This window comes from Oryzias latipes, chromosome 5 (assembly GCF_053564925.1).
Source record: "Oryzias latipes strain Hd-rR chromosome 5, Olatipes_Hd-rR_3.1".
Taxonomy (NCBI): Eukaryota; Metazoa; Chordata; class Actinopteri; order Beloniformes; family Adrianichthyidae; genus Oryzias; species Oryzias latipes.
The window spans coordinates 30526401-30550740 of record NC_136241.1 but is presented as its reverse complement, the minus strand read 5'-3'; the positions used below and the strand labels follow the sequence as shown (position 1 = coordinate 30550740).

The following is a 24340-nucleotide window of genomic DNA, read 5'->3' as shown; positions in this document are numbered from 1 at the left end:
CCCCTATCACTCAAACTCACTATTTTTATTATGTTCTGTACTGCTTTTTTAACCAAATAAAGACCCATTGAGATCAGAATCTCTCCTATGTCATAAATCAACTTTTTACGCGTTTAAGTGTATTATAATGTTAATTCTTCACAAAAAACAACCCCAAATTTTGATCAATTTACGCATCTCTGAGTTTTCCTCTAGAATCCTGCATTCTGAGCACCAGCCCCCCCCCCCCCAATCCACCAAAACGAGTGGGTCCTCACACTGTGATGTCACAAAGTGAGGACCAGCCCCTTTCAGAAAGAGTCTGCACTGCCAAGCCAACACACACACTTTCTCCAGTGATCGTTAAAAACTCTCATTTTATATGCACAATATTAGGCCTGCACAATAAATCGCAAATTTATCGTTATCGCAATATCAAGCTGTGCCATACAAATATCACAAAAGACTGCAAAAATTGCAATAAATGGTTACCTTAAATGTGCTGAAACAGTCCTATGGCAGCTTGACGTATTTAATAAACCCCTTTATGCATCTGACCAATCGGATGGAGGCCTTCACGTTGTTGGCCAATTGGATGGAGCTCTTTTATGCTAGATGCTCGTCTCCTATGTAGACAAGGGTTGACTCTTTAAATGAAACTGTTGCAGTGAAATGGAAATCATGTTTTTGGATGTGTTGCTATTTTTTCATGTAACGCAAGTTAAAGTGTCATCGCAATATTGATCACTAATATCGCAAGTCTTCCTCACACTATATTAAATAAAAAATTGTTATTTAGTATGCCAAAGGTAAATATATTATCATATAGTCTACTGAAAGACTTAAGAATAGCATGATGAAGGCCCTTTAAAGGCGATCTAAGGTGGATCTTTGTGTATATCTTTAAAAAGAGAAATAAAACATAAGGGAAATAAATGCCATTCACAATACATTTTTTTATTTTTCATAGGATCCACATGAACAGGAATTTTCTCCGCACTGAGCTGGGTTCATCACAGACTCACTCTGTCAGACGGGCGGCTGCTGGTGAGACTTCAAGCAAACAACTTCAATTCACTGAAGAAACAACTGCATGTATTTAGATCCACATTATATATCATGCATGACATCAAAAATAGCATTTCTCACATAATTTGTTTCATAGACATACAGATAAATCCAATTTTAGATGTTTTACAGGCACAAAATCACAACTGCTGCTCTGGGAAAGTGAATCCAGATGAAGTAAAAAAAAAAACACATACTTGTATATATATAAATAAAAATAAATTTTATATGAAGAGTTACGGTGTTTTTCATTTTGTAGTGAGTATGTAAATTAAATAACCCAATAAAACCTTTGTTTTTTGTTTCCAGAAAACTAACTGCTTAGGTTTGGCTTGACAGTAATAGATTATCAATGCTCAAAGGCTTTCAACATACATAAAAAAAAAACATGGCCGACATACTTTTAAGCCTCAGTGATGCAAAGACAGTTTGGGGATAAATTGGAGATTCATGGATGGACGTCCATATCACTGTCACACGAGCTAACACAGCAGCAACAGAAACACAGCTAGTTAAGGCTCTTCACACTGGACCGTACAGGATGACGAGTGCGGTTTCAGCAAGACACACGTTACAGCAGTAACTTATTTTTACAGCACAGTACTTTAATTACATAAGAAACACTGTAACCTTGCTGCTCTGTTTTTTTTTTCTTTCAAATTTTTTTTTTTTTTTCAAAAAAACCCCACAAAGTTGAACAAAAAAATGCCTGGAATCAAGTGAAAAGAGTGGAAAAAGGTTCTCCTCTGAAAACCAATCAGCAAATACAAAACTTGTAAGAGGTAGTAAAGAAAAAAAAATGGAATAAAGCTCCCAGAACTTATGTGTCACTCATCGAAGCCGCGAATGAAAGATGTTTTCCATCCTGAGGTCAACGAGAACTGAATGAATTTTCCATCAAGTTAATCTTTGAAGATTACTGGCCAGCAAACACAATCAGTACAGGATCCAATCATTCCTTTGCTTTTCGTTTTTAATAAACTATCAAAAGTACAAGTAAATAGTTCTCAGCTTAAGCTTTATTGAGTAATACTGAAAAGGGCCAAGAAGAAAATAAGTTCCACAAACCAAATACCAATACTTTAAAAAGGAAAATCATTTTGATCAAATTTTAAAGTTTTTTGCTTTTTATAATATATCTAAGATGTGTAATATGAGTTTGAAAACAGTTTGAGAGCTTTAACTAATTTAAAATATGAACCTTAATAAAGATGTTCCAATGAGTGTAGGAAATGTAGAAAACAATGACTTTATATGTAGATATTTACACTTTAAGAGTTTTAGAATCACAGTTTAATTCTGACTCTGATCAATTTTAAAGAGAAAGACAGCATGCTGACCCACTGACTCACTGAGGGGTAACACTGCACCTACATGTACATTTTAATTGAAATATTTTACTTCAGACCAACCAGAGAGCACTACTTGCCCCGTCATGCTGTTATAAAAAAATAGTTTTCGTACTACACGAGCCAAAGTAGCTTTCTAATCTTTCTGAACATCTCAAACACATAAGCTGCTGTAGAAAGGCCTTAATCAGAGAGGTTCCAATGTTATTTTTCATTATAAAAGACTAATCAATGTTGCAAAAAGGACTCGTACATTTCTCCAGCACAACAGACTGCAGATTAGAATGAGCTGCAAAGTAAAGTTTGGCATAAATGAATTTTACAAAACATGTAAACATTTTTGCAAAAAGGGACATAATTAAATGAAAAGGGCAGGTTGTATTTAGTCCAGTTTTTCTTATTTACAACAATTTACAGTATTTTTCTTTCATGCGTGCCATTATCTGCAATGACCTAAACAGTACTTGCTTCATTCATAAAACCCAGACTGTTTTCTGGAACTATATTTGGGAGGTACCTCAAGGAAGTTTACATTTTACATACAGTTGGGTTTTTTATGGAAATAACTTACAGTGACTTGTAGCTCTGAACAGCTTCATTTCTTCCTTTTATTAAGAGCTTAATCCATTTCTGTCTTTGATTGTTTTGTAAGTAAGTTATGGAGAAACAAAGAACTTAAAAAAACAGGGGCTGAGATGATGCAGATGTTTTCCTGAAAGTGCCAGCAGGATGAGCGGGAAAGGAGGAGACAGGTGAAGAGACAGAGAATAGGAAGAGGTGAGATGTTATTTAGGAGTTTGCCATCTACCAGTCTGCAGCTTCCCAACTTTCTTCAGGTTTCGTCGGACTCTTCTTCGTCTTAGAATCGGCATTTTCCCAGCTGTTGTCCCAGGCCTCCCAGCTCTCCTCCGTGCTGTGTTTGTTGTTAGACGCTCCTTCTGAACCCCAATTGTCCCAGCTGTCTGAGCTCTTCTTAGCAGAATTATCTGGGATGGTCCAGCTGTCACTGCTGGGAGATTTCTTCTCCTTTAAGGAAGTGTTGCTACCAAAGGTTTCCCAGAAGTCCTTTGACACTGGCTTGTTGGAACTGCTCTGATACCCCTCAGCTGAATCCATGTTCTGGTAGCTCTCTGCACCGGTTCTGAACAGAAGTAGATGAAGGAAATGCTTTATTGCAATCTGGCATTGATAAATGAAACACTGCTGGCAAGAGATTTGTTTTGTTGACACTGTGATATTTACCCATCTTCTGATTTTCCGGAGAAGAGGTTTGTCAATTTTGCTCCAGCTCCCTGAACCTGAGTCAGAAAAAGCACGTCTTAAAACCAGCGAATGTGTCGAACACATGAATGAATCAAAATAATAATTAAAGATGACTTCCTGAAGAGGGTTTTTTTTTTTTTTACTTGTACAGTGTTTACTGATAGCATAAAGACCCACTCTGATGACAATCATGTTTTTGGTGTTTGTAACATATTCTTGTGGCATTTTTTTATGACGGAGGACATACATTAAAAAAAATTAAGATTAAAATTGCATTTATGAGTATTTCTTTATTCAAATTGTTATTAATCAGGAGCAGAAGAATAAATAGTTTAAAAAATGATTTTATTTGTAACGTAGAAAATAAGATGACCGGGCCACAAGCTCCCTGCTCCGAGCTCTCAGCAACGGGGCAAGGAAGGGTGGTGGGGTACCTCTGCACCAACAGTCCTGCCCACAACTCAGAGAGGAATTTCTAATGAACTACTGCCACTCTGCAGAAACTATGTCCTAGAAAACAACAAAGGTTTTTTTTTTATTTCAGCCAAAAAGGTATAATCATAATTATAAGACCACTGGGAAGGTTTCCAAAAGATAAAAAGACAATCAGAGTGGGTCTTTAACAAAACATTTTACAAATGTTTTTTCCTTTAACAAACATAAATCCCTACTTTTTCTGCACTTTACAGCAGTACTCACCGCCACAACATTAACGACAGCAAGAAAAAAAACAACAACATGATATTAGCATTGTTTACATTTCATCAACACTGCAAAACCAGTCTCCTCGAATGGACAAAAAAAGTCGTTGCTGACCGAGAGGCTCGTCTCAAACTAGGTCAGCCTTCATTCAGATCTGATGACCTCTGTTCAGGAGACTGGTTTTGCGTCAGACGAGCTCGGCAGAGGTCTGCCTATCCTACCTTGTTTGCTATCCCAGAGAAGCTGACTGCCATTTCATCTAGCAATTTGCCATCTTTCACCTGGATGAGCCACATTTAAGATTTAGAAAAAACAAAAAAATCTACATTCCAATAAGTTTGCTTCATAGAAAATGTGAGCCTTTTTCTGGAAAGAATTAGAGCCAAATGCAAAAGACAGTTGGATGAGAGAGAAAAGGGAAACGGGCTGTGAACACTTTTAATGCCAGCTTTACATTGAAAGACAAGTGTGTTGATTCCTTTGGATAGAACAAGCAAAAGGAGCAATTTGTATGGAGCAAAACACAAAAAAATAACACGCTGGTCTCTCAAGTCTCACTTTGCTTGAAAAGAGCATCAAAACATGATTCTCTGTTACCAGAGTAGAACGTGTTTACTCCACTTACCACCACAAAAAGTCAAGTCTATCAACTTTAAAAGCCACTTGAACGTGTGACACATTCAAACCAACTGTGTGTAAAACCTAAAGATTTCATAGACAACCACTCCCATAAACTAAAATACTGTAAGCAAATCATCAATCCGTCATTCCTGCCTTCAAAACTGAGGCAGAATCAACAAAAAAGATATTCTATTAAGCAGAAGGCTTTAGCCCTTCAAAAATTCAGGGAACATTTAGTATAAGGGAAAACATTTTGACAAAACCTTCCAGCTTCTCACCACTAATTCAGGTCAAAGCAAAAGGATGAATTAAAATTGGTAAAAGGGACATCTTGTTTGCCAATTACAGCTTTTATTTGTGCAGACTAAACTCATAAAGACTAAAATAAAGCTTTACAAGATCTGAAGGAATCCAACCAAGCCATGTCCCTAAACAAGGTTGAATCATCTGAAGACAATTTCGCATTAAAGACAACTTTTATTTTTGGCACAGTGAGTGGAGATTGGCTTAAGCATGCTCTTGTCGTTTAATGTAGGCTGGCATAAAGGAGATAAAGTGGTAAAGACAAGCAGCAGAGGGAAAAAGCACATTCACATCTAAAGCCATTTTGGTTGTTATTTTCCATTTAAAGAACTGCATCCCACCACCAAACTGACAACTTCAAACATTCATTTTACCTTCTCTTGTGTGGGTTTGATAACATTCTCATTTAATGTCTGTCCTAACTCAGTTGCCTAGTTGGAAGTCAGAAAAGAAAGTTTGATTGAAACAGCTTAACATTCACATTAAGACATGACACCGAGCGGCTCTTCTTTAGCTGCAGAAACTAAGCATTTTCATCGAACGTCACACTGAAAGAGACAGAAAAGGGTGTGACAGTAGAAAAAAAACAAGTATTTTCCATCTTCAGAAAGAGACTTGGATTCATAAAAGTGTCAGTTTTTAAGTATATTTGACCTTTTAATTTCTTATATTAATTTTTCCAGTTATAATTTTGATATCATGTTTCTAGATAGTTTATAAAAACGTGGTTTAACTTGTGCAGGAGCACAGTTTAAAAACAGGCATTTTTACCTTTTCCATGTAAAACAGCCCACATTTATTACTAAGTTGCCACTAAAAATCTGGTCCACTGACTGAAACCCAACAGGGCCGCTTGTTAACTACACTAATGAATGCAACCATCCAAAAACGAGGCGTTTGTTTTGGACAAACTGTGGCTAACACAGTCTGCTTTCATATAAGATCTGCCGTCATCCCAAGTCGCAAAGTTTATCACAAAAATCATAAAGAGAGGGAAACTCATTTTCCATTTTCCAGCCTTTCAGTCAGAGACCACAGCTCTGACAGGGATATAATGGCACAAAATAAGCACACAAAGAGGCCGTTTCTCCTCAGAAGTCAGCTAACCCTGCTGGATGCACCTCAGTCAGAGCGGCACCAGAGTCACAGAAACGAGATAAAGCAGATTATTTTTAGGCAGGATATCTCAACCTCCCACACAAACTCAGGCACTTTAGCCAAAGAGTTAAGTAATGATCTGTTCTCTACAGCCAGTTTCAGCAGAAAGAGAACAGAGCTCCAAGCTAGAACCCGCAGGAGCCACTAGTCTCTCTTTAAGGCCAGGTTCTAGCTCCTTATGTGTCCATCATGAAGATTATTGAATAGACTAGAAATACAGTCACATAGGGAAAAAACTCTCTCTGCTAATGCTAACATGATAATTAGTGTTACTTCAAAACAAAAGCATATTTTAGCCTTTTAATAAAATGATGTTAATTCAGCTATTTAACTAAGAAAAGCTATATTGCACCGAAGCATCGATCCTTTTCTAAGATCCGTTTCACCAATTAATGTTTACAATCTAAGAACTCCAAAAGAGAACTTTTTCTTCTTTAACACTTTAAAGCTTTAATTTCTTCAAAACTTTTCAAAATAATTCATCTGTAACCTTAAAGAGTACACATTTGTGTTTTCCTTCTCACTGTAAAACATCTTTTTCAGGTTTTATTTGTTCTTTTTCTGTTGAACAATACAACCCAGATGGTAAATGACCCCTTCTGCGTAATTCCTGTGGGAATTTTTAATTACTACGGGCTGAAAATATAATCCAGGATTAAATGGAAAGTTCATAGAAACAATGTGAATTATTTTCTACCATAACACCCCTCAGAGCTCTTTAGCGGTTTCAAAAAAAAGTTGCCATGCAGACACAGATAACCCAGTACAAGTACTTCTTGCAAAATTAGAATAGAGCAGAAAAGTTCATCCATTTTTGTCAGTCATTAAAAGAAAGTGAAACTTTTATATGTAACAATTTAAAAATCTTAAAATGTCTTGAAAGTTTGGGGATAAAAATCTAAAATTTAGTCTATAAGAACTTAAGAACTTTGTGAAAAATTGGATCAAACTAGTGGCACATCCAAATCTGTTAAATAACTTAAAACTTCTGCAAAGGTTTCCTGAGTCTTGCAATTGTGTTTATCCACGCGGTTTTCTAAAATCTACAGTTAATGCGGTCATCTATCAGGAAGTTCTGGATCTCTTCAAGCTGACCTTAGCTGACAAGCAGTGTGATGATGGTGATTTCATTTTCCAGCAGGTCAAGAGGAAGGTGAGAGACGCCAGACCCAGCAATTCAGATGCCCCAAAGGCAGCTATCAAAGCAACCTGGGCTTCTATTCCACCTATGACACAGGCTGATTGCCCTAATGCCACAGAATATTGATGCATATTCATGCAAAATAAGGCCCGACCGCTGTTTAGTGCAGAGAAATTTTTGCAGATTTGCACTTAAAAGATGCTTTTTTAATTTGATTTGATATTCTAATTTTCTGACACAAATTTTTAGGATTTCATTATCTATGATCCAAAATCATCAAAATGAGAAGAAATGAAGACCTGTAATTGGTAATAATTCTATATATTTTTTAGTTTCACTTTTAAAAATGACAACATTTTGAACTTTTACAAAACATTCTAATTTTTTGAGATGTACCTGTATTTGTAGAGGCAAGACAACACTTAATCTTTCTCCTTTAAAAAATAACAAAAATGGCTTTCAGAGCTTATCCAACTTAAAACAGACACAAGATGAGTAATGTTTTGTGGCAACAAGCAGAAACACCTGACAGACTTTCAGCAACATTAAGAAATATAAAAATGAATCTAAAAAAAAAAAATGGGCAAGAAATTAATTGATTAAAAAGAAATACTTAAAAAAGGACTTCATGCACCTAACAAAGTGCTTTACCGGTTCTGGGGGTGCTTTATAACCCTTTAACTACATCCAGAGAGGGCAAATAGAGTAGCAACAACAGGGATTAGAAATCTGAAGTTCACCATCTTACAGTTTTTTTCTACCATCATGCTTTTAAAGAGAGAGCGACATTAAAAAGGGTTAAAAACTAAACATATAAGAAGCTTAAAGCCAAAGAACTCTTACTTTCAGAGTTGCTTGGTTTGCCAGTTTGGTTGTCTGTGTGAAAGCAAATGATAAATAATTGCTTCAACTTTTTTATTGCTGTTCTTGGTGATTCAGCAATTTAGTGTATAAACTCAGTTTTAGTTTTTTTATGTAAACACACTCACATTATCTTTGGCAATAGAAGCAAACTTGCTGGCTCCGACTGTGAAATTACTCCAGCCCTGAAAATAAAATCAGAATTATTTTTATATTATTAACAATATATTATAAACAATTATCGACTGTAAGTTTAGGAACCCGGGTATAAACTAGTAAAAAGTGTTACTTACTGAGTAAATTGAAGTCATGGCGTTATTCAGAAAGTCGTCCTCTTTCTTCTCTGGAGTGACCGTGTTGCCAAACCCAACGTAGCGGTTCTCCTGATTGCCGCTGTAACCACCTCCACTAAAAAAAAAAACAATTTACATACTATTTTTTTCTTTTTAACATTGAGGAATACATAATTTAAAAAAGGAAAACTAACCTCTGATAAGAATTTACATCGTTACTCAACCAGTCTTCAAATGCCTTGTCACCAGAATTGGCTGAGTTTCGTCCAGGTCCTACAGGCCTTAAACAAGGAAAAATAAACTCAACCCATTTAGCTTTTCCATTTCCATATTTTAAAAATTGCAATGTTAGTTGTTTTTTTGTCTGGATTACCGAGTGGAGGATAACTGGCTGCTCTTGGGTTGAGGAGAGGTCCAGTTTCTGGCCGAAGATGTTTCGATGGACCATTCCTTCCCTTCTGCTAACGTAGCAACCTGTCGTAACACATTTTGGTTTTATTTAGTCTAACAAGAAAACAAAAAGTAGACAATTTCACCAAAGTTAGTGTAATTTTCAAAATAAAGCAAAATGAGAACCATGTAAGGGAGAGTGTATTTTAATCTGTAAACATGCGAGTCTAACCTTGTCCCTAAAGAGCGCAGCAGCTTTGCTGTTGTATTTCTCCTGTAAAGTCCAGTTGGGGTCATAATCATCTTGAAGCTCAAGAAACAGACGAAATTTCCCATTTCCACCTGCTTTCATCTTTTCAAGTTCGATATCTTTCCACTTGTCCATAGTGACTGAGCGCACAAAACTGCAGATGGGCAGAGGAGGAAAACAATCACAGTCAGTCAAACACTAAAAACGCCCAAGCCTTCTAAATAGAGTAATCTGAGTGTCTATTAGTGTTCTGAATCTGAACCTCAATCAAGTATTTACAGCTGAATATTTACTGTGCTTTTGCAGCATATTAATAGAAAATCTGGTAGATTTGGAGGTCCCACTGACAAATAAGAATCAAAATAAACATAAAGGACGAGGATCTGATGTTTATGCAGCACCAAACCCCTTCTCACCTGAGGTGCACCCCCAGGCCCCTGTGCTTTCCAGAACACTCCAGACAAATCCAAATGCCGTACGTTACACTGACCCACTGAGGGTTAAAAGCCCCACACTCAAAGCAAAGCTAAAGAGAAGAGAAAGTAGACGATTAGTGCATATACAGTGTTTGCTGAGATTCCAGGACTGACCAATGCCTGCTCAACACTTTTTAAATACTAGTTACTTCAAATGGTACTCAAAAAGAAAATGATATGGGGAGAAAATGCTGTTATCTTGTTTGACTTTAAATAAAACAGAAGCTCTAAGCCAGGGGTCGGGAACCTTTTTGGCGGAGAGAGCCATAAATGCCACATATTTTTAAATGTAATGTCGAAAGAGCCATACAATAATGTAGTGTCCCTTTCCCACACTGAGGCACGGAGACTTAACCTCTTTTAAGGTTCTTCATTCTGGTTACTGTAGACCGCAACCAACGCCGTACAACTAATTCAGTAACTTCTGAATCTCTCCCGTCGAGAGAGCTTTTCCCAACTTTATATTCCCTCCTCTCGCACCAGCCCTCCTATTTCCCTTATTCAATGCAATTTGGTTTTCGTGAACATCATTCAACAGAGTTTGCAAACTGTCTATTTATAGAAAAGATCAAACACATGTTGGATTCTAATCCTTGCGTCGGTGCTGTATTTCTCGATCTAAAAAAAGGCATTTGACACAGTGAATCATGAGATTCTTTTGTCTAAATTAACATACCGTAATTTCCGGACTACAAGCCGCTACTTTTTTCCTGCGCTTACAGCCCTGCGGCTTATTCAGTGACGCGGCTAATTTATGGATTTAATTAGCGGCCGCCATGTACGTACTTTCGAACTCAGTGAATAGTTTGTATTCTTTGTCTAACACCAAGCACAAGACATTTATATTCAACACACCTCTAAGCAGCCAAACAGCATGGACTTGACTTCAGGTCTTAGACACTTCAGTCATGGTTCAACAAAATGAAACACGCATGCCCGGCCGCATCCCAGAATCCTTTGGGGCCATTAGACCCAACGTGCACGTGATCGCCGCTACAATATGATGAAGCTTTCAAGTTAAAAGCAATCGTTGAAAGCAGCGTAAAAAAGTCCACCGTCACCAACGGGTTTGGAAAAGCCAGTTTGCTGCGTGACGGAGAGAACAGCGCATGGACTGAATTTACACTCCATTTACGGTTTCTAAGGAAACCGTAAAAGCGGAATTTTGCTTTGAAAAACTCACAGCCTCCGTGTGAGCTGGAGACATCTTCTCCTGCTGATTGAGCTGCGGGGCCGATGGCAGTCTGAAGGCTCCAACACGTAACAACGCATCCACCCCTCATACACAAAACGTACAGTATTAAGTCCGATTGCTTTGCACAGAAACGATTTGCTCCGTTCACCGGCGCAATGGGGACGAAGTGCTCCTCCTTGAAGCAGCCCTGGCCAGAGGTGTCGGAGTAGATAGGAAGGGGAGACAAGGAGCACGCGGGGCGGGAGCGGAGCGCAGAGGCGTCCGCGGAGTGCAGAGGCTTCTGAATTCTGACGCACGCGCCGCACTGAGGCGCACGTATCACGCTGAGGCGCGCGCTTTTCAGTCGCCGCTGCTGTATTTTACCGGTGTGTTTTTTAACCAGTCCTGTTACTCCCATAACGCTGCCGCGACACAAGCGGAAGGAGAGCTTTACCCGTTCACCCCTCCATGCACTGCTGATACTCATTCTTAATAACTCCGGTCGTGTTCGCATTCAGCCCCCTACTTTAGTGTTCCCGGTCAAAATTGACCGGTCTGTTTTAACTGGTCTTAAATTAGCACACAAAAGAAATTTCACCACCAATTTTTTTATTAAACATTCTTTAGTTGAGAACAACATTTAAAAGTAGTGTCTAACGACAATTTGTAGATGTAAACATTAAATAACATCAGTGAAAATACAATTGGGCACTGAAAATGAACTACAAAATGAACATATAACACAAAAAATAAATGGAAACCAAACACCAAACTCAACAGGGTGTGTGTGGGTATGTGTGTGTGTGTGTGTGTGTGTTTGTGTGTGTATTCATGCACATGAGTGGCATGTGACACTCAGGTCAGAGTGGGCCTTGCAAACATAAGCATTACATTTGCAGCATGTCAGGCTCGTTTTGATGTCTCTAGGGGCACAGAGGCCACAACGCTTCCTTTTCTGGCAATGTCCTTGTTGGGGGAGAGCAGCCAGGGCAGCGGCTGGGGCTGGAGTGCGCATGCTCCTAACCAGACTGGCAGAGGCTGGTGTGCGGGGAATGTGCTGCCGTCGCTGTATAAGAGGAGTCACCAAAGCTTTCCCCAGGTCTGCGAGGAAAAGTCTCCTCTTGAAACTTTTCCCCTGATTCCAGGTTGGGTCGATTGCTGTCCACACCACATACGCGTTGAAAGCTGACACATCCAGGATGTTGTGGAACAGTGCCACAGGCCAGCGAGCCGTCATCCGCTTACAGGTGTATGTACCAGTAAGCTTATCAAGGCAGTCAACGCCTCCCTTATTCTTGTTGTAGTCCTGGATCATCATGGGCTTCCTGTGCTCTGTGGTGCTGACAGCGGCGTCTTTGTGTACTGTGCTCATCAGGATGACATTTCTGTTCTTCTTGGGAATGTATGACACAAGAGTGTGAGTGTCAGTGAATGCAAATTGTGATGAGAGCGCCTGTCTTCCTCTGGTCGATACCAGCGCAGGGGGAAGTTCAGGCTTGTTCTTCCTCACTGTCCCTACCATGGTGAGCTTTCTTTTCAGTAGCTCCTGACCAAGAGCATGTGATGTGAAGAAGTTGTCACATGTAATATTATGCCCTTGGAGACCGGTTGTCATGTCCAGCACAACACGCATGCCCTGGTTTTTTTCAGCCCTTCCAGTACTAGGTTTCCCCATGTATACCTGCATATTCCAGGCATAGCTGCTCCTGGCGTCACATGCTGCCCAGATCTTTATGCCATATTTTCCTGGTTTACTTGGAATGTACACCTTGAAGGAACAGCGACCTCTGAAAGTAACCAGGCGCTCATCAACTGTCACCTCAGGGCCTGGATTGTACATAAGTGGTAGGCGCTCCACCCACTTGTCCCAAATATTCCTAATAGCAGCCAGTTTGTCATTTCGCCAGCGGATGGATCGTGTATCTCCGTTGTCAAATCGAATAATTCTTGAAATGACATGAAACTGTTGTAAGGACATGGTTGCCCGGAATATAGGCCTGCCAGACTCTTCATCCCACAGACTTTTTGTAGCCTCATCATTTGAGCGATACACTCCAGCTAAAATCAACAGACCTATGTAGGCTTGGAGGTCTACCAGGTCGATTTCTCTCCAGGTGTCCCCAAACACACGCTTCCCCTCCAGATTTGTCATCTCAAGTATAATTCCCTCAATGGACTCTGGTAAAAAGAGTTGGAAGCTGGACTTGATGTCATCCACACGAGATGCTGCATAACGCGTTGGTCCTGGTGTCATCTTTATGATGTTTTCCACTCTCGCTCTACCTCCTCGGTCCTGGGGGGATGATGACCAGAGCAAGTGTCCACTTTTGGACTGAAATGTTTCCTCAGGTGCCTGTTCTTCAGGTGCCTTTCCCTCTTCATCTGTTGACTGGTCAGTCTCCTCAGAGTCTGGTTCAAAATCTGTGATGTCTTCCAATTCCGAGACATCCTCCTCTATCTCTGGTTCAATTTCAGTGCCCTCTTCATCATGCCCAAGAACCTGGACCAGAACCTCTTCCACAGAAAAACGCTTCAGTCGTCTACTCATTGTGCTCAGAGTAAAAGGAATGCAAGGCAAACATCGAGCTATATATAGTATGGGGTTGTGTAAAAATGATACATTGATTAGTCTGGAAGGTGTGGTTCACGTGTGATAGGTACAGAAGCGTGGGAAAGAAATGGGTTCACATAATAGACACCCGTCTAGTCTGTGTAAACATATGATACATTGATTAGTCTGGAAGGTGTGGTTCACGTGTGATAGGTACAGAAGCGTGGGAAAGAAATGGGTTCACATAAAAGACACCTGTCTAGTCTGTGTAAACATATGATACATTGTATCATTAGGAAGTTGGTTCACGTGAGAGGATCGGCACATAAGCAGAAAGACATGTGTACCCACAAAAGAAATTGTGTGTGTGTGTGTGTGTGTGTGTGTGTGTGTGAGAGTGTGTGAGTGAGCTGGGGCAGTGTGTATGGGGATGTTTTCTGTATGTTGAATGAATTTACTCTGGATACCCATTCATTTCCTATGACGGTCACTTTTGACCGGGAACACCACAGGTGTAACAAGGTTGATTAAAACACTCAAAATTGAATGAAATAGGTGATCATCACTTTTATATGTTCAAGTACACAGTGTGAAGGATATCATAAGGTCTTGAGGTAATCAGATGTAAAACATAATATTTATGAGTATTATAAGTTGTAAAACGGTCAGATTTGACCCGAACACGACAGGAGGGAACACGTACAACAGTATGGCGAGCCGGGCATTGGCCCCGCCTTTAGTCCCTAAGACTCATGGGAAATGTGGAATCGCGGATGTAAATTTCCTCATCATAACTGAGGGATGTAATGTTGATTATATGGTTACTGTTTGTAATTTTATGTATGATACCTAGATTGTCAATAAGTAAAAAAAAAATGAAATAAAAACACCATAACTGAGGAACTTGTGAACAGAATAGAGGTCCATGCTGTTTGACAGATGTCGATACACTCAAATACATGAGCCAGAGGCAAAGCTGGAACCACCCACAATGTGCTAATGAATTGCACTCACTCTGGGATTCTGGCCGTGATCTGTCAGGACGACAATATCGCCTAACACATGCGCGGCTTGTACTCTGACGCGGCTTGTGTATGTATAAAACTAATTTTACACGTGAAAATGGGTAGGTGCGGCTTGTAATCGGGTGCGCTTTGTAGTCCGGAATTTACGGTACTTCAACTTTTCTATGGATGCAATTCAGTGGATAAAATCATATCTAGAATTCAGAAAACAGTGTGTTTGTATTAACAGTGTCAAATCAACTTTCTTAGATGTCCCTGTTGGTCTACCACAGGGATCAATACTTGGGCCTTTATTGTTTTCTATGTATATTAATGATCTGCCAAACACATGTGGTAATGTTGAATTTCAAATGTATGCAGATGATGCTGTCATCTTCACTAGCGCAAAAAATATTCATGAAGCAGCCTCTATTCTTACCTCAGCTCTGGTTCCTGTAAATGAATGGCTTTCTAAATCTTGCTTATTGTTAAATACAACTAAAACTGTTTGTATGATGTTCACTAAGCAATCATTGGACATCAAGCATTCAGGTATATTTTTGGAAGGACAGGAACTGGAAATTGTCTCTAAATTTAAGTATCTTGGTGTGACTCTTGATTCAACTCTAAGCTTCAAGAGCCATATTAAAAAAATATCGAATACAGTAAAATTCAATTTGAATAATTTTAAACAAATACGACCATTCATAACACTTGGAGCTGCTAGAACGTTTCTGCATTCAATGATTCTATCACATATTGAATACTGTATTACATGTTGGTCCTTGGCGGGTGTAAATACGAGCAAAACCATAGAATCACTTTATAAAAAATCCCTTAAGGTCTTATATAGAAAACCAATGTCATTCCATGTCTGTAATATCTTGAAAAAGTACAAGTTGTTAAGCTTTGAGAATTTAAAAATTTTTAAATTTGCTTGTTTGATGTACAAGGTGTTACATGGACTTGCTCCGCCTCCCATGTCTGACTTTTTTAAAAAAAAGGGCTCACAGCGCTCTCAGGACTAGGGCCTCGTCTCGGGGGGACTGTGAGGTTCCATACAGAAAAACCCCTTTGGACAAAACGCTCTCTCTGTAAAGGCCAGTAAACTCTGGAACAGTCTTCCACTGTACATCAGGGAGTGTCAAACATTACAGACCTTCAAAACACAGCTCAAGCAGTGGCTGAAAGCAAACCAGTCCTGTAGCCACTGACTTTTAACTCTCATAATGTACCACCTTCTTGTGTTCTTATTGTATCTGTGATTCTGTCTTTTGTTTTGTCATGTTTTATGTTTCCTGCCTAGGGACTATGGATGCAAATTAGCATCATTGCTATAATCCAGCATGTTTACGCCTATCATTGTTTGATAGATGTTCATTAATGTGCACTGTCCCTATTAAATAAAGCTTAAATAAAAATAAATAAAAAATATTCGGCCCATAGCTGAACCCCATTGGTCCAAACTCCCCAACGACAGGCTGAGCGACAGAACTGAGGGCCAATCAGATCTCTGCATGATGCGTTCAATGAACTCCGGAACTTATAACGCAACCCAACAGCCACCCAGTTAAACTCAGTCCGCCACACTATGTTTAAAACTAGAAATACAAGTGAATGTGTGCATTTGATGTCATTATGTAATATGTAACACTTTTAAAGTACGATAAGTTTATGGATTCTTTCTAATAACATTGTTATGCTGTTGCTAATAAATGATGAGTATTTCTTAGTATTAATACAATTTCTGGTTCCGTGTGGTTTTGCTGATGGTCTAGGCTGGTTGATAGGTGGTGAGTTTCAGCTTCATGCAGGCGTTGAGACTTCAATACATTAAATGTGATCGTAGGTTGGTCTGAATGTTCTTTAGATGTGAGAAAGACTGCTCACATGCAGACGTGGAGCCAAACACACACTCACGCTGCAGTGAGTGACGGGCTGCGTGCTTTAAGTTATGACAATGTGCCCACTACCCCCCCCCCCTGCCTCACACATCCCGTCCCTGCAACTGCGCGCTTTTTCTCAGAGACGGGAGTGCACAGTTGCAGGTACGGCAATTAACAGGTTTCCGGCTGGTACAAACTCTGAAATATCTCTGGCGCAGATTTTTTTTCTCTCTCCAAGCACCGCTACTACTGTGCGCCCCTCTGGCATCGCATCGCGCCCGAGAAGGACTGGTCCAATGAAAAAATGATTTTATAATTAAAGATTTGTCTGCAAGCCAGATGTGACCATCAAAAGAGCCACAGGTTCCTGACCCCTGGTCTAAGCCATGTGACGGACAACATTAGCTGGTTTCTACTAAGGGAAAAAGTGAGCACTGGACTTACATTATTCTCATCTTGGGTTCTCACATCTTTCAGAACTCTTCTGGTTCTCGGACTTGCCATGATGACCAGATCTAAAAGAGTCAAACATTTCATTTAATACAGACTGATGAAGCTACTTAGATGATAGGTGAAAAGTGTCAAGGGAGATTTTAAGTCCAGACACCATGAATCACATTCAAAAGAACATCACCAGGACGAATGAGAACCTTCACAGACAATTCATTCATTTAACAGATGTATGTAAATAGAAAGAAGAGCAAATTAAACTGTTTTCACATAATGAAATATATTTCTTCTACTCCCCTTCATTTAAAATTAGTAATTTCTTATTTTTTGAAAAATGAACTAAACGAAAAAGGTGGACCAAAAAGCTAAGAACTACGAAATAAAGTCTGCAGAACTGGAAAGAGCCCAAAGAAAACAGGTAGAATGACAGACAGGTGGATGAAGCCACATTTACTGACAGAAGGATGCAGTCAATGCTACTCTGAAGGTCAAAATTACCAAAGGTCCCCCAAAAAGGAAGCTAAATCACTAAATAGATTCTTTTCAAATATGAAAAAAAAAGAGAAATTTAAAATTTTTCATTGAAAACACAGTTTTTACCAATTCATCTTAAACCTAATTATCCAGCAATGCACAATGTGATGTTTATTCAAAGTTAAAACAAACAAATGACGCACCATCATCAAATAAATAAAAATATAAATGTTCGAGAAATAATGGTTTCACTTGTAGGAATGTATTGGCATAAACCTACAAGTAATCTGTAAGTATTAAGGATAAACCCATAGTTATTCTTAATATTGGAAATTTGTGTCCATTATTAAATGCAAAATATTAAATTAATTCAGTTCCCTAATTTACCCTCATTAAGTTCAATTTCTTAAAAGACTAAACAAAAAATGAAAACCTAAAGAATTTACTAAAAAACAAACTACACTACAACTAAAGAACTAAGAAGTCACTTTAACAGGAAGTTCCTGTAACTTGACTGAAAATGGACAATTGTTTATTATTTACACAATTTCATTAATCTGTTTTATATACATTTGCATTACACACTTCGCCATTCATTTTGTATACCACATTTACATTGTTATGAATCAATGTTGCCTTTGTAAATATTTTTTCTTGATCATTGCCTAGAAGGCTAGACATATTAGTCTATTAATATATTGGTTTATGTCTGACATCCTGTTTTCAATACGTTTTACTGTTTATTATTGTTATTTTTTATCATTCAAAACCATATGTACAACATATAACGCCTTAAGAAAAGAAGCTTAAAGTAAACAGCATTTAAGTGCAACTCTTTTTCTAATTTAAATTTAAATCATCCATTTTAATGACATCTTAAGCAAAAAAAAGGGGGGGGGGGTTGTTTCATAACATACAGATTACAACCCCCACGAATGTTCAATGTTTTCAAAAATATTTATTCCTTTTACTTTATTTATTTTGTGTCAGGTTTGCTAATTCTCTGTGACACCACAGATATTTTTGTTTTTCCAAATAAACTCTGATATTTCTATTTTATTTTACATTTGACAAAAACACTTAAGTTAAAGAAGATCAAAAGAAAAGGCGACATGTGTAAAATAGACAAAAAATTGTATGGAAAATTTAAAATGCCGGGCATCAATAGAACTGCATTCCTCACAACATCTGTTCCTGTGTTTACAAATGTTAGACAGCACAAATGTCTAGTACGTGAACATCCTTTGGTTGTGTTTTGAGTTTCTGAACAAATAAAACAAAATGAAAACACGAACTAAAAAGATTTTCGATTTCGCTAACGTTAGCTACCTGTTGGGTTACCTTAAATTATAGGAACAAGGACGTTGTTTTCAGTATTCAGACTCCGTGACGGCGCTTTGAAAGGTTTTATCTTCAATCCCGTCGTACTGTCACAAAGTCTACAAGACAGAATGAAAAGAAAGTTTTAAATGTCAGATGCTAAAAAAAAAACCGGTAGCCATGTTCCTGTTTGCATACGTTGGCAGTGCAATGCATCCTGGTAAAACGCTCCTGTTTCTTCCTCGTGTTATTACGATTATTACGATGCCTATTGGCTTTGAAATCTCTACCGCCACCTACTGGATGGAAGTATCCTAGCAGGTACCAGTGCAGTTTTTTGAAGCAAGTTTTCTTTGCGATTTTACCAGATTTCATTACTCTTTACACATTTACAGTTAATTGTTAAGCATGTATGTCTAAAAATCTTCTATGTTAATGCCTGCCAAGGCTACTCACGCTGAAATACTAAGATTATATATAGATTATATATATTAACATTTAAAATTACAGTTTAAGTAAATTATTTGTAACTGCAGGAGTCAACACACTTTAAGTCACCATAAAGAATTCAGTAGTTTTTTTAGTCTGAATGTTCCTTTCAATTAAATTAATTTAAATTAAATAGTTTTTCAACTATTTACCATGTGGTACAATGATGAAAGTAACAGTTGAGGAGATAAGGTTATATGGAAGTTTCTGAGGGACTAAAGTACATCCGTGTCTGAAGCACTTACATGTCAGAGTTTTTTCTCCCCCAATGCTTTTAGCTGAGCTTATCTTGCAAAAAAAAAAAAAAATGCATTCATGCGCTATAAAAGAGAAGAAACAAGCGTCTCTATTGACTGGTGAACCGACATGACGTCCTCCACAAGCCTGAAGGTGCGCTTGCCCGCACTTGTGTTAGTGCTGGAAATAGTAATAATAGCACTTTATGCTGTGTTTGTCACCTATGATGACGATTCTAATGCTAAGCTGCAAAACAATCAGACCAACCCCATGGATAACGCGCTATACCGGGATTACCCCTACTTTGCTGACGTGCAGGTGATGATTTTCATTGGCTTCGGTTGCCTGCTGGCTTTCTTCCGCTTCTACGGCTTCAGTGGAATGGTCTTCAACTTCCTCACAGCAACTTTTGCAATCCAGTGGGCAATCTTGATGCAAGGCTTCTTCCAGTTTTACTATGATGGGAAGATTCACTTGGGAGTGATCAATCTGCTGAACGCAGAGTTCGCCTGTGCCGTGGTGCTCATCTCCTTTGGGGCCGTGCTGGGAAAAACCAGCCCGGTTCAGCTCTTGATCATGGCTTTGCTGGAGATCCTTATTTTTGCTGTGACAGAGTGGGCCGTACTTAAGTACATTAGGATCAATGATGCTGGAGGCACTATTCTCATTCACCTGTTTGCCTGTTACTTTGGTTTGGGGGTTTCATTTGTGCTGTACCGCCCCAATCTGAACAACGGACACGCTAAAGAGATCACAAGTTATCACTCTGACATCCTGTCTGTGATAGGAACTCTGTTCCTCTGGATCTTCTGGCCTTCCTTTAACTCTGCTCTTACCTTTAAAGGGGATGATCAGCACAGAGCAATTCTCCACACATTCATAGGTCTGAGCTCTTCCACCATCACTGCCTTTGCCCTCTCTGCTTTGTTCAACAAAAGGGGGAAGCTTACGATGGCTGACATTCAGAACGTGACCCTAGCAGGTGGTGTGACCGTTGGTGCTTCTGTGGACATGATGATTTCTCCTGTAGCTGCATACGTCCTCGGCGTCATGGGCTGCACCGCCTGCTTCCTTGGTTACAAGTACATGACCCCCTTTTTGGCCAAGCGAATGAGAATCCAAGACCAGTGCGGTATCCATAACCTGCACGGGTTAACCGGCCTCATTTCATCCGTTGCAGGCATCTGCGCCATCCTCCTGGCCACTGAGGAGACCTACGGACCCAGCCTGTATCAAATCTTTTCCCATCGAGCTCCTCCTGAGGGAGATCCAAAGCTGCTGGAGCTGCAGAAGCTTATTCCTGGTCTAAAAGCGGGCCTGGGTCGCACAGCTCGGGATCAAGCCCTGTTCCAGCTTGCAGCTGTTGTCACCACCATTGCAGCTTCTGCACTTGGGGGGGTGTTCACCGGACTGATAATGAAGCTGCAGTTCCTGGCATCACCGTCGGATGAGGACTGTTTTGACGACGAGCTTTTCTTCGATGTGCCCTCCGACTTTGCCAGCATCCCGTCTGCAGCGATCTCCAATGAAAAGGAAAATTTGGACAAGGCAGACTCCAAGGTGTGAGGCGGCTTAGATAGCTTATTTTTTACAAATCTGTTTTATGGCAAAAGGTGGAGAATATGTTTGCTTTAAATCAAAAACAAATTTGTCACCAAAGCAATTGTCTCTGCAAGTCTGATGCTTTTTATTAAAAATATCTGAACTTTAAAAACAATGTTGCTTTATTATGTCTACCACAATGGATTTTATTTTTAAAAAATATATTTGAATAAACATACTTTTTTTTCATTACACGTTTCTCACAAGTTGGTCAGGAAACCTTTTGACTTAAAAAAAACAGCCAATTTTATTTTTACGATGTCAATTTGTCATCGATGTTCAGTAATGACCATGAATTTGTGGTAAGAAGCCCTGTTAGCCCTGTTACACTTTTTTTTTGCTGTATGTTCACTTTAGAATGTTTTTTTTTATATAATCTACCACAATTCAGGAGTTTTTTTTTAAACAAAACAATAGAAAACATTTTTAAAACAATTACTATAACTGGTGTAACCACACATTTTGAGGCAAACTGTTGCTCTGTAATCACACAGATGATGTGTGTAGGATGTGTGTAGGAACCAAAACACATGAGATCCAGCTGAGTGATGGCAAGTTAAAACTTTAACAAATAAACTCATTTGTGTACAAACTTTAAGACAAGGAAGAAACAAAAGTATGAAAAAAAGAGACACTAAGATAAATGCAGACAGCAGTGGATGATCAACAAATGGATCCTGGTGTGACAGAACAAAGCCTGACAAGAACCAATAAGAGCAAAAAAATAAAAGGCTGCATTCCTTACATCATCACACTAGAATGTTTCATGAAAGCACCTTTCCCTTCTGAGACTGGCAAACAATGTAACTAAATCTGATGCACTTCTTTATTAAATTAATTGCTTATTAATTGTATTACTATTGTAGAAAAAAAAAAGCACAATCCATCAAGAAACTGCAATAACAGAACATCTGGAGGGATGTGTGACAAAAGAGTGTCAGCAAGAATGAAAGAAAAGGTGTAGAAGACTGTGGTGAGATCACCCATGGTGGTTTAGAGACTCTAATGGTGAGACCGGAGGCAGAGCTGGAGGAGGCAGAGATGAAGACATTGAGGTTCTCTTTTGGACCAGGATATATAGGATAGGATCAGGAAAGAATCCATCAGAGGAACAGCTCATGGCAGATGTTCTGGAGATTAAAGCCAGGAGGCAGATTGAGATGGTTTGGACACCTTGAGAGGAGAAAGAGTGAAGGTTGCTGAGTTTAGAGCTGCCAGGAAAGAGATTTATGGAGAAATAAGAAAGCAAAAAACAGTAGAACCTAGCATTCTTCAAAAGGAAAGACAGAGAACAAAAGTTAAAAAAAATGACAAAAAAATATTAAAAGGACTTTTGATTATTGACCTTCACTTCACATCACACTTTGACTGAACTTGAGTTCATCCCTTCTCAGCACATGTTTAATGTTAAAACTGCCTCAACGATTTCTGAGTTTCATAACAGTCAGTCGAGACCGGCTGCTGCTTTTTTTATCTACAAATTGTGGACTTTAGTTGATTATGGTCAATGTAAAATAATCTAATCTGTCCCTATCTGGTCACCCTTTACACAAAGAGAACTATCTCAACAAGTTTGATATATTTGAGATATTGGCAAATGCTGCCCTGTAAAATGCCCTAATATAGGAAATGTATCCATAATTTAGGAAGAAAGTGGTTTGAAATTGCCGCAATTATCTGATTATTCTGCAAATTAAACCAAAAAACAACTTAATCACATACATTTAGAAATAATTTTAAATAACTATGATCCTAAATGATAAATTTATAAGTACACATTTTTTTAATGCAAGTACACACATTAAAGTCTGAGCATGAACCTGTGCTTTGTTGAAACTAACATCACATTGAGTTAATAGATTGGATTTTTTTTTAATAGGTTGGATTTTTGTTCCCCAAAAAATATTTTTTTTTTTTTTAAATGACAGATAAACAGATTTCTTTTGCAGTGTTCCTGTAGCGCCTATCACAGATGCAAAGGTTAACCACTGTGTCTTATATTAACTGAAAGGGTCACCTGGGGGTTTCATGTAATTAGGCACAATTAAAAAGCTAAATTCTGTCTGCTTTTCTGCTTCGGTGTTGCTTTAATCCTGCAGCAGAACTTTTGCTTCTATCATCTCAATGGGTGATGGTGAAAGTGATTTAATGCATCAAGCCAGAGTGGTGAGCCGCTCTGTGAAATAACATTATGTTTTTAGTCATTTGAGCAGCAGTATAATAGCTAGAATGTGGCTAGAATAAGCAGCCAAACTTTTATTTTTTACCCATTCTGATTTGCAGAAATATCTCCATCCCCATGAGTAAAAGTGTTTCTAGTTTTTTTTTATCTGCTCTTACTTTGAGTTTCACATATTTTGATGACAATTTTTTTAAAAATTTCTTCAGAGGAAAAGGCATTTCATACATTTTCCCTTTCCTTTGAACAATCCTCAGCAATCTGGATCTGCGTCTTGAAGTTCTCCCTCTTTAGAGACAGCAGAATTCTGACTTTGGCTGCTCATGCCGTTTGTTATTCAGGTAAAAAGTCCACAACATTCAGCACAAAGTCAAATTCCTTACTTTAAACTATCAAGTTAAAATTAAATTAACCATTGCATCAAAACTGAACCTAAATTTGCTCTAACCTAGATGATAATAAAATCACCAAGAACAGATCTAAAAGCCTAAAGAGTTTTTTTTATGTTTTTTTGTTTGGTTTTGTTAAATTATCGTAGAAATTTTGAACTTTTTAGAAGCCTTTTCTGTATCACTATTGGCTTTTTTTTCAGAAGCTAAATAGTTTTCAAACTGAACCCAGTGTGATTCAGAGTTTATGCTGGAGTAGTAGAAGAAGTTTCTGGACTGTCAAAAAGATGTTAAATCTAAAATATTGATATTTCAATATGTCGATAAGTGCCATTAGCTGGATATACCTTTCATACGTGGGATTTTCATCTTCAATCTTTAACTTATTATTTTGACAATAACCTTTTTATTTACTTTTTATGAATTTGTTGAATAAAGCCTACAAATAAAACAAAATCAGCTTTTCTGATTAATAATATTATAAAACTGGGGTTAAAATATTAATAAATAAAGTATTACTGCAGCAATGTATCTGTGCCAAGCACAGACATTTCCTGACATGACCTATAATAACCCCATAAAATCCTGAAAATGTTGTTTAAAGAAGATAGTGGAGATGCTTTTAGGGCTGCTCAAAAAACTTTGGATTTAAAATGTATGTGTCAACTTTTTGCTTTATTTGATCAAAATATGCTTTATTTGATCAAGATTTTTTATTTGGGGTCAAATCA

At 38.4% G+C, this 24340-nt stretch overlaps 1 protein-coding gene and 1 pseudogene across 15 annotated transcripts; one reads left to right on the top strand and one right to left on the bottom strand.

Moving 5' to 3' along the window:
- Positions 1-917: 917 nt before the first annotated feature.
- Positions 918-19010, bottom strand: arfgap1 (ADP-ribosylation factor GTPase activating protein 1). 14 transcript variants are annotated; one of them, XM_078947698.1, is made up of 15 exons: positions 18912-19010; positions 18723-18832; positions 16914-16984; positions 9795-9904; positions 9361-9532; positions 9112-9212; positions 8933-9019; positions 8739-8853; positions 8574-8630; positions 8428-8460; positions 8236-8265; positions 5660-5716; positions 4583-4642; positions 3639-3694; positions 918-3537 (listed from the first exon to the last, which is right to left on the bottom strand). In XM_078947698.1, the coding sequence occupies exons 3-15, from the start codon at positions 16971-16973 to the stop codon at positions 3201-3203; spliced, it is 1275 nt and encodes a 424-aa protein (XP_078803824.1). In that variant the 5' UTR covers positions 16974-16984; positions 18723-18832; positions 18912-19010; the 3' UTR covers positions 918-3200. The 14 variants fall into 14 exon arrangements, with proteins under 14 accessions (XP_078803824.1, XP_011473808.1, XP_078803825.1 ...); XM_011475506.4 differs by having other exon boundaries at positions 18735-18832; XM_078947699.1 differs by lacking the exon at positions 8236-8265 and having other exon boundaries at positions 18735-18832.
- Positions 19011-19436: 426 nt separating this feature from the next.
- Positions 19437-21153, top strand: LOC101156245 (ammonium transporter Rh type B pseudogene; annotated as a pseudogene). Its single transcript, XR_013656087.1, has one exon. The product of XR_013656087.1 is annotated as an ammonium transporter Rh type B pseudogene (transcript).
- Positions 21154-24340: the final 3187 nt, after the last annotated feature.